The sequence below is a fragment of the Centruroides sculpturatus genome, unplaced genomic scaffold (genome assembly GCF_000671375.1).
Source record: "Centruroides sculpturatus isolate CEXI.00-Female unplaced genomic scaffold, Cexi_2.0 scaffold720, whole genome shotgun sequence".
Taxonomy (NCBI): domain Eukaryota; kingdom Metazoa; phylum Arthropoda; class Arachnida; order Scorpiones; family Buthidae; genus Centruroides; species Centruroides sculpturatus.
Window position 1 is genome coordinate 371,448 of NW_019385122.1, and position 18,885 is coordinate 390,332.

General features: G+C 30.7%; 1 protein-coding gene across 5 annotated transcripts in view; it reads left to right on the forward strand.

The window, feature by feature from the left end:
* LOC111635076 (elongation factor 1-delta-like) overlaps nt 1-18,885 on the forward strand; it is a 62,159-nt gene that overhangs the window by 39,465 nt on the left and 3,809 nt on the right. For all 5 annotated transcript variants that reach the window (XM_023379924.1, XM_023379927.1, XM_023379925.1 and 2 more), the window contains 4 exons: nt 6,219-6,312; nt 6,424-6,530; nt 6,671-6,736; nt 6,874-6,940. In XM_023379924.1, coding sequence (XP_023235692.1) covers nt 6,219-6,312; nt 6,424-6,530; nt 6,671-6,736; nt 6,874-6,940 — 334 coding nt within the window. The remainder of the gene's footprint in view (nt 1-6,218; nt 6,313-6,423; nt 6,531-6,670; nt 6,737-6,873; nt 6,941-18,885) is intronic.

Sequence of the window (18,885 nt, forward strand, 5' to 3'; positions counted from 1 at the left end):
ACCAAAACTTTTTTCCCATAGCTTGATGTAAGAAAGACATCTGTCATAAAATGCTGTAAACTCTTGTAGGATTGTATTGATATTAATAATTCCATTATTTTCTAGTATTCTAAAACGTTTTTTTTGCTTCTTGGGGAATAAATTTATTATCATGCCTTTCCTGAAGGTTTGTTTTTAATTTTCCAAATTCACTGACAATATCAGTTGCACTTGCATTTGTACTTTCCATAATCAAGATAGCTTTGTTAAACAATTTGAGTTGCCCTTGCACAAACCACAAATACATTTCACTACAGTCATTATCAAAAAACTGTTTTATCATCATTGAACAGTGTTCTTGTGAAATAAAATAAGATTTTAGTCCTTCGTAGATTTCAAGTATTCTGTCAATAGCTGGAAGTAGCGAAAGAAAACGGGTGTTTCCATGTTTAAGAACCTTTTTATACTCTACATCTACAAATTCACAGAACTCTTTTAGTTGAGTGACTCGAACAGTATAAATGTAGATAAATTTATAAATTTTGACCACTAAAGCTTCTATTTCAATAGGTAGTTTGCCTTCAAACAGCATCAACTGCAGTTTGAAGGCAAACTACATTTTGAAGGCAGTTGTGTATGATGTGAGCACCACAACCAATGCCAACAATATTTCTTCCTAGTTCCTTCTTTAATCTAATCTACTGTAAATATTGTTTTTTTCTCTACGTTTAACACCCCCAAAATTAGTATTGCAATTATCTCCACAAAATCCAATAATTTTTTTTGCTATATTATGAGTTTTAATAACTGACATTAAATGATTTGTCAGAATTTCTGCAGTTTCACCGGGAACTGATTGAAAGTCTAGAAACTTAACTTTTACGCCACAATCTGGTACAAAATACCGCACAACAATTGGCACAGTTTTAATTTCTTTCCTGTTGGAACAATCTATTGATACCGTCACAAAATTTGCTTTATTTAAATCTTCACATAGCTGCTGAAACAACAGTGGCTCAATCACATTAACAATGACAGCTTCACATTTTGTTCTGGCTAATCTAAACTTTGTTTCAAAGAGCTTCAAAATCAATTTAGATGAACAATCGGCTGACTATTCACAAGCTGAGATTGTGAATAGCAACATGAAATGCAAAAATTGCTTCTTTAGCTGTTATTAAAAATTCTTTGTCGTTTAAATCGTTACCTTTAAAATAAGACAATATATTTGATGAGTTCCTTCTGCTGTTACTAGGCTTGCCTTGTGTTTTGCACATTTCACATGATTTTTAATGTCTGAATGTCCACCATGACTTATTGAAAATTCCGAAAAGCACAGTTCACATTTCACTTTGTCCATATGATTACAAACTTTTTTAAAAACGGGTATTTTTTTTTTTTAACTCATCAGTAAACACACAGCTTCTTTTTGGCATTTTGGATTAATTAATGTACCATACATTACAAAATAATTGCAAATTTCGACTAGCAACTTCAATGCGACTAAGATAAGACATGCGCAGCAATGACGTGCCAGTATAAGTTTCGTGTTGCCAACTCTAATAAAAATAAAATATCTAAAAAATGAAATAAAATATCCAGATCTCATAGGCTACATGCTATTATAAATTCTGTGAAAAAATATTTAAATTCATTAGACCAGATGCTATAAATTTTGGGGAAAACATCTAGACAACGTTAAAAGTACTTAGATCTAGATACGAAATATTTAGATTGGCAACAGCTAGTGTAACAGAGGGGTAATTGCCAAATCGCTATTTTACTCGAGGCTGCACTATTTTTACTACTTGTATATTCGGCACTTTTAAAATTTTACAAATAACTGGGACAAAATGACAAACTGGCCGGGACAATCCCAGTCAAAATGGGACATCTGGTAAGCCTAATAATAATTATTTTTTTGATATCATTTTTTAGTGATCTCCTCCTTTCCCTTTCATTCTATGAATCTGTTGCACCTGTCTAGTTATGTCCCTGATTAGAAGTGACAAGTACACATTATTTTGTATACTAGAAGTATTGTATATTGATTTAGAGCAAATTAAGATCTTTTTGCCTACCTTTTATCCTTGTAAAATAAAAGATTTTGATGTGACAAGAATTCATTTGCTTTTTGATTGGAATTGTGGAAGGATTTTGTTGATTTTTGTAAGCATTTTTGCCAACTTGAAACTTTTGTTCCTGATTTCTTCTGCCTCTGTGAGTCTGCTTAAGCTATGTTTACATGATTGGTGTCTCTAGCTGAACAAGGCAACTGCAATCAACTCTGTTTCAGTTATTTGGTAAACCCCTCTGAATGGTGCATAAGTACAACCACTATTGACAACAAACTGATTTATCCTCTGTGCTACCAATGAGAAATGTCAAATGTGGTGATGTAGGATTTAGAAAGATAGTTTTGGAAGCTTGTTTTATCAAGTGATTGATAAAACAATAAATTATATAAATATAAGTTAATGATACATTTTTATTTGTACAGGTAACCCCCGTATAACACGGCACTTCTATAGCACGGATTCGCTCTAACACGGTTCGAGAATTGGTACTATCCCCCGTATAACACGGTACTTTTATAGCACGGATTCACTCTGACACGGTTCGAGAAATGGGTAAAACCCTCGTACAACATGAAATGTAATAAATTTTTACATACTTAAGTACTAATAGTTCACGAAAATTATTATTTTCGTGAACTATTAGTACTTCAGTGTGTAAATTTTCTTTTCTCGTCTCCATACACATGGTCCTTCGCGAAAATTGTTTCAATTTTGCCAGATCTCGACGCTTCTGCTTCTGGTGTTGCCAGATGTTTTTCCGTTATTCCATAAGTGCTTAGCACCATATAAGGAAAATTATAAAGATCTTTTAACTAGAAGCAAGCAATCTAAAATTACATACACTTTTTGCAAAAGGTAAAGCACGAATCTGAAAATAATGCAGAAAAATGCTGGGAGGATAATGATAACTTGCCAAAAATAAAACGCTCTTGGTAAATAGTGCTTTTAGTGATGACAAAGAAAACATTGTTTATATTAATATGTATCACTTAAGAAAATTTTAATAAAGATATTTATCTTAATTATGAAAATATAGTAGCATGTTTTTTAATTTTTGGAACCTAACCCTCCTTTTTGTACTAGTTCTTTGTTTTGCATAACACGGCAATTTTTTGGAACGTAACTACCGTGTTATACGGGAGTTACCTGTATATGCTTAAGTAATTTGCAAGATTTCACAATACTTGTGTGTGAGGATTTAAGAGACAAATGCTGTAGATGTTTTTAAGGATTTTAACTTAAAAAAGATCTAAAAATATTTTTTAAATGTTATATTTGATCATCAAATAGTCCTTCGGATGACTAAAGAATAATTTACATTAAGAAATGAACAATTCTTAAAATTTTGATGAAAAAAGAATGGATTTCTACTACATGATAATGTGTTGTCTTATTCTTCAGTGATATGTTTAGAATATTTTTTACAGAGCAGGAAGTGTAAAACTAAATCATTTCTTATTACCCTGATTTGTCTCCCATAAACTATTTCATGTTCCAAATTCAAATTTACATTCTAAAAAAATTCACAGATAAAGAAGACACTAAATATGATACAAGAAAAAAAATGGCAGCATCTAATCCCCCTATTACAGACATGGAAAAATAAAAAATATTTACATCATGGCTAAGTAAATAATTTAGGCCTATTTTGTATAAAGTTGCAATTTTAAAGATATAATGTTTTCAATGTGCTAATTTTAAAAAAATATTTAGTAACTTCAGAAAGTATACAGAAGGTAATAAGTTAAAATAGAGTTTATAAAAATATTAATCAACAAGCTTTATATAAACTTGATGTTGATATATAAATTTTTAATTTTAATGATTAAAATAATCAAAAATTTCATTGTTTCAATAATACAGTCTTAACTATTATATGTTTTACATAGGTATTGCAATTATTTAACAATCTGGTAAATTTTTTATATGTTAATATGAACATTTACAATTTAATATTTGTCACAAATCATATTGTCCACATTTTCATTACTGCTTGTAAGAACTGGTTTGAATTTGTATTTTTGTGAAGTTTGATTAGATTGTAATGATTAAAAAATATTTTGAAAATAAAAATCTGATCCTAATGTGGTCTTATTAATTATTATTATTATATATATTGTAGCCACAAGCTGAAATTTGCCATTTCTTGAAGTTCTAACACATCCTGTAATAAACATTCATTTCAGAATCTGTCTAGTTTTTCAGCTCACTTCTTGAAATGCTAGCTTGGTTTCTACAGATGTTTGCACAATTGTATATTTCAGCACTTATCTAATGAATCTAAGCATTTCATGTAATGTCAAATAATTATAAACATGATTCTTAAATTAAAGCTAGAGAGTTATTGGACACGAGTGCTGAAGTTGTCTCCCCAATTGGCATTGTGAGTAACAAGTATGGTTATATCTATTAATAACAGTTAATTTATTAATACTGTAGATTGGATGGATATCTGTGTAGCATTACTGGCAATGTGTCTGCACAGCAAACAGGAGTTGCAGGTTTGAGTCTGCTTTGGGCAAATTCTTTTCTTCCAGAAACCTTCTAAATTAATTATTAAATATTAATTAAATTATTATTATTAAATTTATAAGGAGATAGCACCTAACATCTACCTCTAGGCCAAATATCTTCATAATTAATTAGTAATTAGTAACACTAATATAGCCTGACGTCTAATAGTTTATTAGCACTTGGTGTAAAACAAGATAGCCGAATGTTGTAACTTTTTTGAATATAAATTATTTGATAAAAATGATACATCATTTAAAATATATAGGCTTATATCAACTTTAGTAACTAATTATTTTTGTAAATATAATAAAACAGCAAAAACTATTGTTTATATGTTTTATACCTTTGAATTTAGGGTTATTTAAATAATGGCTGTCAAATAATGAAATAAACAGAAGCAACTTAAAATTACTTATATATTTTTCATTTAAAGAAAAAGTTCCAAAATTTGGGTCTTAAAAAATTTTTTATGGCTACATTACTAGATTATGATATTTTATAATATAAAAAAAATAAAAATGAATGCCAGATGTGATAAATACACTACTGAAAAAGCAATTATTTATCATGACATCATCACAATGCTTTGGCTGCACTTTTTAATCATTAATTAATTTAATTTAAAATCAGGGCTGTGGAGTTGCGTAAAAATCTACCAACTCTGACTTTTCCTTACCATCTGACTCTGACTCCGACTCCGACTCCGTTTCATATACATAACAAGTTGGTAAGTAAAAGGGAGTCGGAATCGGCAGATTTTTTGATAACTCCGACTCTGGCTAAAACACCAAAACTCCACGACTCCGACTCCACAGCCCTGTTTAAAATATATGCTCACCACCTTAAATTAATACTGTAACGTTTGCCCCTATACATCATACTTTTATGTTAGCAATGGAGTTGTCTTGGTCATCTATCAAACTCCTTTCAGGGGGAACATTTTGAATTGAAATAACGTGATTTCTGGATTGTATCTGAAGTTTGTATTTAGTTAATCAGGGCCTCCTGCCCTAAGCTTTTTATATCTGGTCTTTGACTTTCATGTGTGTAACTCTGTTCTCGGGATTAAGGAGGAATGGACAGACGACAGTGGGAATTTATAGGTCCACAATTATTTTAATTTGCAGTCCAATAATCAAACTTTATATTTCAGTTGCAAACAAAATAAAATAATATCTCAGTCAAGCAATAAAAATGTAATGTTGGCAACAGTGCATCATAATTTTATTTTCTAATGTTTGCATCACTGTGCTTTGCTATAAACAGACTACACTGATTGATTGTTGACTCATTCTGTTTAGTCTGTTGGAAGTATGATGGCTAGATGACTAAGGTGATTCAAATTGGTAAATAGATGATGTCAGCATACTGCTCTGGAGGACCCAGGATCAAATCCAGGCAAACAACCTACAGAATTTTTCATGGGTGTTGAGTTCTCAATAAGTTGGATTCTATCTTCACCACCCAGCCAGCTTGTCTCATTGAAGATCCATTCTTTATCTATTGTCTGGCCAAAGCAGTCATATGTGTGAGGGGAAAAGGCTGTCTTACTGCCCTTCTTGAAATGGCAAATTTTAGCATGTGGCTATGATATATATATATTTTATTAATAAAATCTGTATTTTAATAATGTTACTGTTTTTATAGGGAGAATCTGTTAATGTAGTATCATTGGGTGAATCAGGAGATCTTTCTGATAGAGTTCGGAAATTAGAAAAAGAAAACGACTCATTAACAGCATGTAAGAACATTGATAGGGATTGGAATAATTGAGAATATTACTAATATCTATAATTAAATGTTGATTTTAGAAAGATTAAACAGTTGACAAAAACAAATGTATCTTTCTTAGGGTGCCAAGATTTGCAGTCATTAATACAAAAGCTTGATTCTAGAATTGCTGTTTTAGAAGGAAAGAATAAAGTTGTTACTGAATCTGTCAAACCAATAAACAAGACAGTAAGTAATGTTGAGGTGAATTTAAAATAATGCCTATAATTATAGGAATATTTTAGAAATATATAGAATTATTTATTAAACATATTAATTCTTATATCAATTGAAATCAGATATGTGATCAGAAAATTTTTTCTCCATAGGTAAATAATATAAAACCTGATGATGATGATGATGATGATGATATTGATTTATTTGGTTCAGATGAAGTATGAGTTAATTTATCATTTTAAAAAGATGTTAAACTAAATTAAGTTGAAATTTAATTATTTTTGGTTAGAAACAGAAATAATTTTTCTATGTTATTTGTTTATTTTTTAGTAAAACATAATTTTACCAATTCTAGGAAGATGAAAAATCATCTAAAGCTAGAGAACAGGTTTTGAAAGCGTATGCAGAAAAGAAATCAAAAAGTAAGTGATGACATTTTATTTCTGTAAATGTGATAGTATAGTTAAAATTTATCAGACTCGTAATAGTTTGTTAATTTCAGCAATTTTTGATGAATTTTCAATCAAACCATACAAAACTTCTTTTTATAGATTAGGTCTACACATTAAATGAAACTTTGAACATCTTGGGCAGCCTATGAGGTGTTTATTTACAGTAGGTACCAACTTGGTGTAAGGTTGCCGACTGAGTGGGATTGTCAGGATGGTCGAGGGGTTGAGAAAGCTCTTATGTGGGTGTGATTTGGACACTAAATTCCTTTACATTTTGATCTTGTTTAATTGAGGGGAAAAAATACTTACAAGATTTTGTTAATTTCACCTATAAAAATTCAGCTTTGATTGTTCAGTTGGAGAGAGTCCAGGGAAAGTATGAATGTCACTGTGGTCATTGACGATCAGATCCTTTGCAATTTGTCTTATGGGTTGATGATCTCAGGGCTCTTTTTGTCTAGTGAAATTGTGGATTGGGTGAGAAGTTTGGATTGTTTGAAGTGTCTATCCACTGAAGTACAACAAAGGGAACTTAAATGTTTAAGATGGCTGGAACTTATTTTGAGTAACAATGGTTTAGTAGAAAGAATGGCTTCAGGATGAGATGGGTCTGCGGAATTTCTCAGGACATGGATTATAGAGAGAGAAGTGGTGATCTTGGTCCTTGAGAGAAAGAACCTTGTGTCCTTGAAACATGAGTTTTTAAAGGATTTTTCTTCTTGATTCTGCATTCCAATTGGATTATGATCTTCCTCATCGCTTCTGATTGGTCTTCCCTTGTCTCCAGTTGACAATTGAAAATCTTTCTGGGTGCAGGAGAGGTCATCATTGATGCTAAAACCCAACCTGATCAGATAGAATTCCTCCAAACTTTGAAATTTTCACTTGTAATTCCAGTGTTTCAATTGTTGTTGTGAGACATTGTGTTGTCTTTATTTTCTATAGGTGTGAGTGTAACTATCCTGTTGGATATTTGTTAACATTTAAACGCTAAATTCCAAATTCCTATCAGGACCTCACATTGGGAACATTGAGTAGGTCTACAAATTTCTATGGGATGTGTTCAAAATTTGTCAAAAGAAGTTTTTAACAAAGTAAAATTATATTTAAAAACTTAAAAAAATCCTGTGATAAAAGATACATTTTAAAAAAAGCTGTAATTGGTTACAATATTACAAGTCATATTAAAGATTACATGCTAAAATTCCTTTTAATAGATACACAAAACTAATAAGTAATTTGATATTGAAGAAAATTTAGTATTAATATTTAATACTTCATATAAGCAAAATGAAAATATAAACAGCTGATTAATGAACAATACACCACACAGAACCTTTTCTTTCCCCCCCTCAGTTGAAAATTAAATATCAACAGACTAAGGCTGGTATACACAGTAAGGAAATCCTCAAAGGATGTGCTTAACAGACGAAAAAAACTTGGATATAACTGGCTGGATCGAACATAGTAATTTACAAAACTTATTAAAATATCTCCCAACGTATAAAGAATTATTTTTATTTAAAAATGGATAGATAGAAAAAAAAATCACAGTTAATCCTCAAAGGATTTCCTTACCGTGTATAACAGGCTGTTATACACGGTAAGGAAATCCTTTGAGGATTAACTGTGATTTTTTTTCTATCTATCCATTTTTAAATAAAAATTTAAATAAAAATAATAAAAATAAAAATTTTAACATTTCTCAACCACAAACTGGACAAAGACCAACTTTACACTCGAAACATTAGTCTGTTGTTTATAAGAATTATCCAGTTATGTGGATTGCTAGGAATGATTGAGCTTATTAATGAAGTAAAGAATTCAGTGATCAGGTGTTAGCATCTGTTATTTAAACATTAAAACTGTTATTTAAGAAGCCTATGATTTTTCTACATTTAAAATACACTACAACTTGTTTAGAATAGATAAGGAAATATTTGGAATAGACAAATCTTTGTTTTATTCACAATCTGGTTTATCCAGATTGTGAATAAAACAAAGTCTTGTCTATTCCAGAAAAATTAATGGTCCTGGAAGAAATAAGCCTTTTCTTATATACTTTATTTTGTATAAAACTGAAAACAAAATTAATTCAATACTACAAAATATAAATCTTAAAAATGGAAATTTTAATTTAGAAACATGTTTTAGAAATTATTTTATTTCAGTTTTAATCAAATTATAATTAAAACTAACAGAGAGTAAAATAATAAATACAAGGCAATGTAATAACAACAAATGAAAGTCTTTAAAGTGTAAGTCCACAGTCCATACAAATGTACTTCATACATCATTGATATTTTTCCTCCAATCGACAGTGCTTAATATTTTTTATCTTGTGCTTTCTGCTCTCATATTCTTTGCTGTATCCATATTAGATTTATCATCATAATGAAGTCTGATGGCTTTGTGGATGTTTGTTATTAATTATTACTAAAAAGTACAGTGGGTGATCAGTTAATGAACATAATCCGTTCCAAGACTATTCGTTAACCGATTATCGATTTACCATAGGTTTTTATGGGAATTTGATTAATTTATTCTGGAGACTCCAAAAAAAATAAAAAATACATACTTTTTTACTACATATTTTATTTATATGTAATAGTAAAAATACATATACAGTAGAGCATCGATTATCCGGCCCTCTGATTAACCGTCACATCGGTTAACCGACCATTCTAGTCGGCAAATTTCAAATGTCCGCTAGTGATGTGGCATTACAATATTTGGCTATATCTTGGCTACTTTAATATTATTTTTGTTAAATTTTTGCGTGTTTTAGCTGGCATCAACGGCTCGACCATTGAAGGGAGGCCAATATTTAAATGAGACTTAATTTTCTAATTATGAGAGGTTGTTTGTTTTGTGAGCAATAAAATAATTTAAAAATAATTTTTAACGATACAATAGCGACGATTATTATTTAAAAAAAAAATTTTTTAGGCTAAACATCGATGAAAATTTAATGCAAAGTTGGTTAATAGCGATATACTAAGAAACTAATTACATGGGATATACTAATATCCTAATATACTATACTAATAATGGATTTTTTTCCTTCTTTTTGGTTATCCGATTTTTCAGTTATCCGACCAACCTGAGTCTTCAATTGAGTCTGATAATCAATGCTCTACTGTATATGCAGTCTTGCAATTTTATTAGTCATGTTTTTTTTGTTTGTGGGAGTTAAAGAATCTGTCCAATATTGATTGCTTTTTCTCTTTTCTTCAGGATTTTTCGGAAGTAATTAATTGTATTGTAATTGTAGAGATCCGTTGGGGATCTCTACAATTACAATACAATTAATTACTTCCGACCCCAACAACCTTATTCTGGTTTGGATGCCACTTGGATGATTGTTGTTCTGACATCCATAGAGTTCTTCTGTCGTCAGATCAGTTTCAGGTTCTATTATTGTAATTGTAGAGATCCGTTGGGGGCAAAGTGGCATCCAAACCAGAATAAGGTTGTTGGGGTCGATTACAATACAATTAATTACTTCCCCCAACAACCTTATTCTGGTTTGGATGCCACTTGGATGATTGTTGTTCTGACATCCATAGAGTTCTTCTGTCGTCAGATCAGTTTCAGGTTCTATTATTGTAATTGTAGAGATCCGTTGGGGGCAAAGTGGCATCCAAACCAGAATAAGGTTGTTGGGGTCGATTACAATACAATTAATTACTTCCCCCAACAACCTTATTCTGGTTTGGATGCCACTTCGATGATTGTTGTTCTGACATCCATAGAGTTCTTCTGTCGTCAGATCAGTTTCAGGTTCTATTATGAGCTCTAAAATGCTCTTTATTTCTCAGATGTGATTTTCATTACTCCATTAGCAGCTTGAGATTTCTTGATAAACCTTTCATAGCTAAGATTGTGCCTATTGTAGACCTGTTTGAGCCATACTGCCTAGCAACATCAGACATCTCGCACCCACTTTCTACCTTGGCTATTTTCTCTTACTTGGTTTCTACGGTGAGCACAGTTCTTGACACTCCTCTTTTTAGGCTCCATAATATTATCAGTTTCTTTTTTAAAATAAAAAGTTCAGAAAAGTACTTAGAAAAATTCATAGAACAGAAATCAACTAGCCTACAAAATATATTTTAAATGCAAGGCCTGGATGCAATTCGAAATTTGGTATTAAAACGTTAACAAATATCCGATGGGAAAGTTAAACTTTCACCTTTCGTAAATAAACCCCGATGCAAAACTTAACGAGTGCCTGTCTGACAGTCTTGTGAAAACTAAGAAAGAAAGGTAAACAAAAAGCTGGAATTACAAGGGAGAGTTTCAAATTCAGAGGGATACTATCGGATCGGTATCGGGTTGAGCATCGATGTTGACGTCTTCCGCGCTCCGAAAGGTTTTGAATTTTTACCCGAAGACAAAGGAAAATCAGTTGGTATTCATTATTTTTAGTCGCTTCTTTTTATGTTTGTTCAGTAAAGTGCTTGTTATCCAAACATGTGTTCATTGTCTGATCATAAAAATGTTTCACGAAAGTGTTCATTATCCAATTTGTTTGTTATCCAAACTGTTTGTTAACTGATCACACACTATACTCCTATTTAGCATAAAAATATAAATAAAAGCAATGGGATCAGTTTATTCTATAAATTTTAAAAAATTTAATTAAAAAGCTCAAAAGATACTTAAAGATATCTTTTAAACTAACAAGTTAAAATTAATCAGTTTTTTAGTTTCTTCAAAATTGGAAAAAACTGAGAAATTTTAACTTGTTAGTTTAAGAGATTTCTTTAGGTATCCTTTGAGCTTTTAATTTTTTAAAATTTACTATTTAGCAATGGAATATGCAAGAAGTATCAAAAAGTTAAGAAAAAATTAGAAAATAAATCAGGTTACTTGTTGAATAATTTCAAAAGTAAATTTAGTAGTCAAATAAAATTTTTGTCGTCTAAGAAAACTGAACAACCACTAATTTGAACCCTGGAATAGTGATAATTACAATATTTTAAGTATATATAATTTAAAATAATATTCCAACAGAGGATTCAGCTCTTGCACATTTCTGATAGATGATATAACTTCCGTTGTGGCAACCCTTCTCTATACTATTGATGTTTAAGTTTTCTATTTAGTAAGTTTATGACTATTTGTTTGTACTCTGTTTGTACATGACTGATAAATAAACTTGTGGATACTTCAGTATTTCTGATTTGATCATAAAGTGACAGATGATGACTGAACAATATGTGCTTAACAATTATATTTGTTACTTTGTTAAATAATAAAAGTTTGTTACTTCTTGCCCCAGTAACTAAAAGAATTTTCAAAGTGGATTATCAAAAGAATTTCTGTAAATAAATTTTATTCATATCTTTATATTAGATTTATTATTAAATTGCTAATATTATGTCATTCTTTCACTTCTATTTTTATTTATTTTATTAGTATATAGGAGCTCCCCTACTTATAAACAATTTGACTGTATGTCTAAAACTTAAATTTCATGCAGATTATGAAGTTCTCTTGCTGGTTGTGGGATGGTGTTAAAGTCAGTTTTTAGCCAATAATAATGTGGATTTATTTCTATTGCATATCATCATTTTTCATTTTCACACAAATTCTGACATTCCATTGCTGTTCATGAGAAAGCATTGAAGTTAGTGATGTTGGAGTAATAGTGTTTTTTGTTTTTCTGTATTGTTTGAAATTTTTATAAACTACTGCAATTAGTGTTTTAAAAATACATCCAAAATGTAATAATAAATCTAACACTGGAGATAAATGCAAGAAGTGTGGCTCTATAAGGAAACTAAACTTCATATTATAAAACTAAGGGCATTAAGCAGAAAGAAAAACCATGTTTGAAATACCTGCTATTAAGCAGTAACAAGCAGATAAATGATTGTAATGTATTCTGTTGATGTAGTACATTGAAGGATCAAACACTAACAACATGTGGTTATTCTGTATACAAATGTACTTTCTAGGTTAGTTTTCAACTTAAAACTTTGGGAACCTAACCTGTTCATAACTAGGGGAATACCTGTACTAGTATTAGTTATTTGCTATCATTTTCATTAAGTTATCGTGCAATTTTTTTATTATTATTTTGTTCTTATTGTGTATTAGCTTTAAGAATATTGAAAATGTAATAAATTATCAATGTAATAATTATGATTATTACTTTTTAGTATTGAAATATTTTAGAAGAATTACTTACTGTTTTTGAAATTTCTTTCATTAGATTAAATGAAAATAAAACATAAAACCAACTTAAAATATGTACTATTCCTTTATTTACAATACATAGAAGATAAATAAGTGGCTTACATATATTATAAACTAATTTTATTTTACTTTTTTTAATTTTCAAGAAATGTCTTTATTTTATTCATTAACAAAATATGACTTATAATAATATCTATTTAAAACCCAATTTGATTAAAGTCAAACAATTTGCTGAACTACAGTGCTAGTAGGAACGCTATATAATCTTAAATTTGGTTTATGTAAGTGGAGTAGTTGTAATGTTATACTCTGAATATTATGAAATTTTTTTTACAGACAAGTACATTTGTATTGTCTCATCAGTCACTGTTTGCTTATATTAAATATCCATATATTATTTATATTTGCATTAACAAGTATACTTCATTTAATATTAATTATCACAGACATTTTAGGAATAGAGGAAACAAATGATGATTAAATTGAAAAAATGAAACAATTTATCAGAATAGGAAGAAACTTATCAAGTAGATGTTACATAGTCTGTCATAAATTTGATGTAGAAGTAATACATTATATTTTTCAATCTAATTCTGTAATTAAGAAATTGTAATGAATTGTTTCTTGTATTTTTATTTATCAGAATGATAATGATAAGCTGTCTGATTGCAAAATTGTCTAAGCCAGTGTTTCTTAACCTGAAGTGCAAGTGGTAATGATAGGTTTTTTAATTTTAGGTGTGTAATATAAAATTTAAAGCTGTCTTATGCTATATAAAGAGCCCATAATAAACTGGAAGAACTATGGTGATGTCCAGAATCCTCACTATTACCCTCTCTGTCTTTGTCATCTTGAAATCATTTGGATTTTATAATGAAAAAAAAATTTGGAACACAATTTTTAAGAGGGTACAAGACCTTAGTTTGAGATTAAAGAGTGTATGCCAATCACTAAAAACATTAAGAAACACTGATCTAGGCAAATTTTAAAATTAGAAATTTTACTGTTACAACTCTTATATCAATATTTAATCTATTTCTGTCATTGCATTTTATTGTAATATTATCATATTTTATATACAGGTATATCTTGCCTTACATCAGTAATTTGTTCCAGGAGAGGCAACTTAAGTAGTTTTTTGATTTAAGTTGAATTTACTTGTCACTAGGCTAAACCACAAATTACCATTCCTAGTTCTGTATTTTATTTATAAATGCTGTTTTAATAATATATGGTTAATTAGAATCTATTTTAAGCTTACAAACAAACAAATTTTAGTTTTTAATATAGTACAGAAAAAAAGTAATCTAAATTTACGAATACATGTATGTACATACTTGTAAATATACATGTTACAATTTGGTGATGTTTACAGTACATCACAGACTCTATTTGTGAATATGGTTTGCTCTAAGACATTATAAAATAAGATGATTTTGCATGGTTAAATAACAAATAGTCATTAAAATTATATTGTGATAGTAGAAAATAAACTAATTTATGTTAAATTTATCAATATCGAGTGGCACTGACAATGACACCAAACAGTAGATATTGGAACTAACCTGGAAAATTCCAATATTGAGCTCTTAAAGACCGCTAAATAAGACGACAACACAGTCACAGATGTTTTCATATTTCATTCTCTAGGATTTATGATGATTATATTAACATTTACTATAAATGTATGTATTTTAATACAGTAGAGCGTCATTTATCCGAATCAATTGGGGACTGGGGTGGTTCGGATAACTTATTTTTCAGATAACGAATCACGTACAAAAAAATATATTAATTTATCCCATGTTGAAATTTCTCTCCATTGTGTGTCGCTTCGCGTTGAATTTTCGTTGATGTTAAGCCTAACGAAGACTATTGTATCGTTAAAAATTATTTTTTTATTTTGTACAAACAAAATAAATATATTGAAAAATATAAAAACAATAAAAAATTATACTTCAGATGTTAATTTAGTATCAAAAACGTAAAATATTTGAGTAGCNTTGACAAACTTTATCGTTTTATGATGAGTAAAATTTTTTCGTCGCGTTCGTGGCTTTTAAGTAATGCATAAACCTTCAAGGTGCGAGGCCCTTTGGACCGCGAGGCATAGGCGGTGGCCCACGTTGCCCATGCCTTACGCTGCCCTTGGTCATAGAAATGATGTAATTTGAAAATAAATTATTTATTAATACGTATGTCAAGTTATATTTTTATTACGACGCAAATATATTTAAGAGTTTACGACCACTGTGTTGGGTGAGACGACGTTGAAACAAAAAAGTTATGCATTCCATCACGTACATAAACAGTATCGTAATTTGCCAAGTGAAAATCAGCAAATTCATAAAATTTTTGTTCATTTTGAACAATCCGGATAATAGAAAATCCGGATAATGGAGGTCCGGATATTAGAGGTTCTACTGTATATATTTATATTTATATATAAAACATGAGAGTAATCATATTATAAAAATGATAAAATATAATAATTTATATATAACCTTATTGGTATAAAAATTAGCAATTAAAATTGGCAAAGTTAGCACACCAAGAAAAAGTTGTCGAAATTGAACAAAATTGTACATGTGTGAGTGTAATGGTGATATAAGTAAGTGATTACAAACTGAAAGCAAAAGAATCATTTATTTCAGGAAAAACTACAAATGAAAGGAGGTTATAGTACCCTGTTGAGCCATGTCTACCATGAATACATGATGTGATTTGGGCAGGCATTGAGGCATACAGGTGCCACACAGTGACCGTGGCATATGGCACCTGTATGCCACAGTTGCTGCAAGTGGTCGTCTAGTTTGGCCAAACTCCTAAACTGTCCAATTTGGTATCCTGGGTGATCCCAGACATGTTTCATTGGTGACAAAATCAGGGGACCAGGCATGCCAGGAAAGTGTGGCGATGTGATAGAGGCAGACCTGTGACACTCTTGCCATGTGTCGTCAAGCATTGGGGTAAGGTGATGCTCTAAAGCATAGGCAAGATTGAGGCATTCACCATAGGGCCTCTAGATACATAGTTGTCATCTGCCCAAACTGAATATGTATTTGTCACTGTAGACAACCAGGTTCCATTCTGTTGTGGTCCAATTCTTTCAGGAGCAACACCATTCCAAATGAAGGTGACAATGGGTGATATCAATGATAGCACATGTAATGGCCGCAGCAACACCAAATATTCCTCACCCAGGCACCTCAAAATGATATGGACAGACATAGGCCTGTTAATGATGGCTTTACCTGTGCCCAGAAGGTGGACAATGATACAGTCAGTTGTATGTGTGCTTGTCAGAGGCCAGACTGTCTTCTCATTTATAGGTTGTCTGAGGGCATCCTGAATCTGGGTGCTGTGTGTGTGTGTGTGTGTGAGCTCTTTCTCATCCACTGGTCCCAACATCACCTCATGTTGGCAGAACAGCCAAGGTTGTAGGCTATTTGGTGAGATAACCATCAGCCTTCTCTCAATCCAATGATCCTTCCCCCCTCAAAGTCAGTTAGTTGTTCATATGGTATTTGATTGTGAGGTAAAGGCATCGCTAGTGATAGTGTTCCTGTGCAACAGGTAAACTACAGACAGGATGCCTTTGTGTGCTTTTTTTGTAGGTTAAGGGGATACACTGTAATGCCCTCTGCTGGCATTATGCAATGAGCCATCATGCTATAACTCTAATCATTTCCATATCTGCTTGAAATTTACCTGTATGCCAAGTTTTGCAGTGATATGACATCTCCTTGGTGCACTAATTTTTATAGCAATATGAGTGAAAGAGTGTCTGTGTGTACGTGTATACACACACACACACACACACTCACTCACTCACTCACTCACTCACTCACTCACTCACTGCCATGATGTGAGCTAAGATGGTTAAAACATTAAATTACATCATTTTACAGTTTGATAATTTCTTAGACATTTATGATTCATTTATTAAAAAATGAAGAAAATAAGTGTGATGTAAATTTCTGAATTTATAAAATATCTGGAAATTCAAAGAAAAGAAATGGCTTTAGGTCATATATCCTTTTCTTAGAATTAATAATTATATTAATAGAAAACACAATCGTTATAATGAACAAATCCTAAAATTAAAAAAAACAACCACTGAGAAGGTAATCATTTTATATAGGAAGTATAAATCTTTAAATTGAAAACACTTATCGTCATCTCTTTCCACGGAAGAAATTCCTTATATGTCTCGCATGAGTACTCACCGTTGCGGACAAAATCAGCAAGTTCCTGAATATCTCTTGGAAAAGACTTAGTTAAAGGATATGTCATAAAAGACATTAACGCCCCCTGTAACCGGATACCAAAACAAGAATGGACAATAACCAAATTCCTATCATGAATCTGGACGCAAATCTTTTCACTTTATTTAGACTCAATCCTAAATTGAATTAGAAACACTTTTTCTTTATAAAACTCAGAGTTTGAGTTATACCATAATTAAAGAATTTTACCTTCACCCAGTAATGTACAAACAAAATTCCAAAAAACTGTACATAGTGTCCATCGTTTTCCTGTTTTTGCAGCGATAAAGTGCTTCTCTAGCACTTTATATAACGTTAGTCCAAATATCAAAACAGTAAAAAATATAGCGATTCAAACCTGATTATATAAAATATAACGTGATATTTGAGTTTTAATTATAGTTNCCCGGAGTTACGCGATTTTCAAATCTCGTCGATTCGTCTTTTGAGCATCACGCAACCCTTGATTACTCACTCCCCCCCACACTATTGTTCAGCTTATATGTTCAGACGTGTCGTGCAGAATTGACACATAGTTACAATTTATTTTGTGTTATTTATTTCTGTGTTTATATCTACAGAGACTTGAGAGACTTTATGTGGTGATTTCTTGTAACCGTGAACGAATCAAAAGACAATATAAGATTAACGAGAACATTTATTAGCTTACATACATCCGACTTGCAAAATTATACCCAGACTTACGCGAATTAGACTTACGCGGTTATCGCTCGGTCCCACCTATCACGTAAGTTCGGGGTATTACTGTACAGTAAACCTGTGTAAACTGGAATCACATCATACCAAACACTTTTCCCAGTTTGGCAGGTTTCTGTTTTGGACAGGGGTTTTTCTTAGCATATAAAATGGTTCTATTTTGAAGAATTTTTCCCATTTGGGAGATTTCTGTTTTGGACAGATTTTACTGTATATGCAAATTTTCAGTTAAACTTGCTTTATTTTATATTTGGTTTTCCATCAAAAGAATATACAACTCATTTATTTCAAACTGAAATATATGATTATTTTGAATAACTAAGTGAGAGAAGCTTCTAAATTGTTTAAAAGATCAAGTTTTTAATTTCACTGTTTTCTTTATTAATTTATGTAATGGATCTGTTTATGTTTCTAATTAAATTCCTAAATTGGTAACATCAGTGTAAAAAGTAAAACAAGACAGTATTTTTTTATCACTAATATTAATACTAAAGTATGGAACTGTTCTTGATACAACAGTACTTATTGCTGTTAAGATTAATATACTGTGTAGTACATATTCAGTACCTAAAATATTTTAAAATCTATTTCATGCTTTAACACTCATTGACTTTAATGTAACATGAATTAACCAAAATATAATAAGAAAAATGAACATGATTGAGTGTGACACCTCAATTTTACAGACTCTATTTTTTTTCTTGTGTCTTCAAGGATTCATGG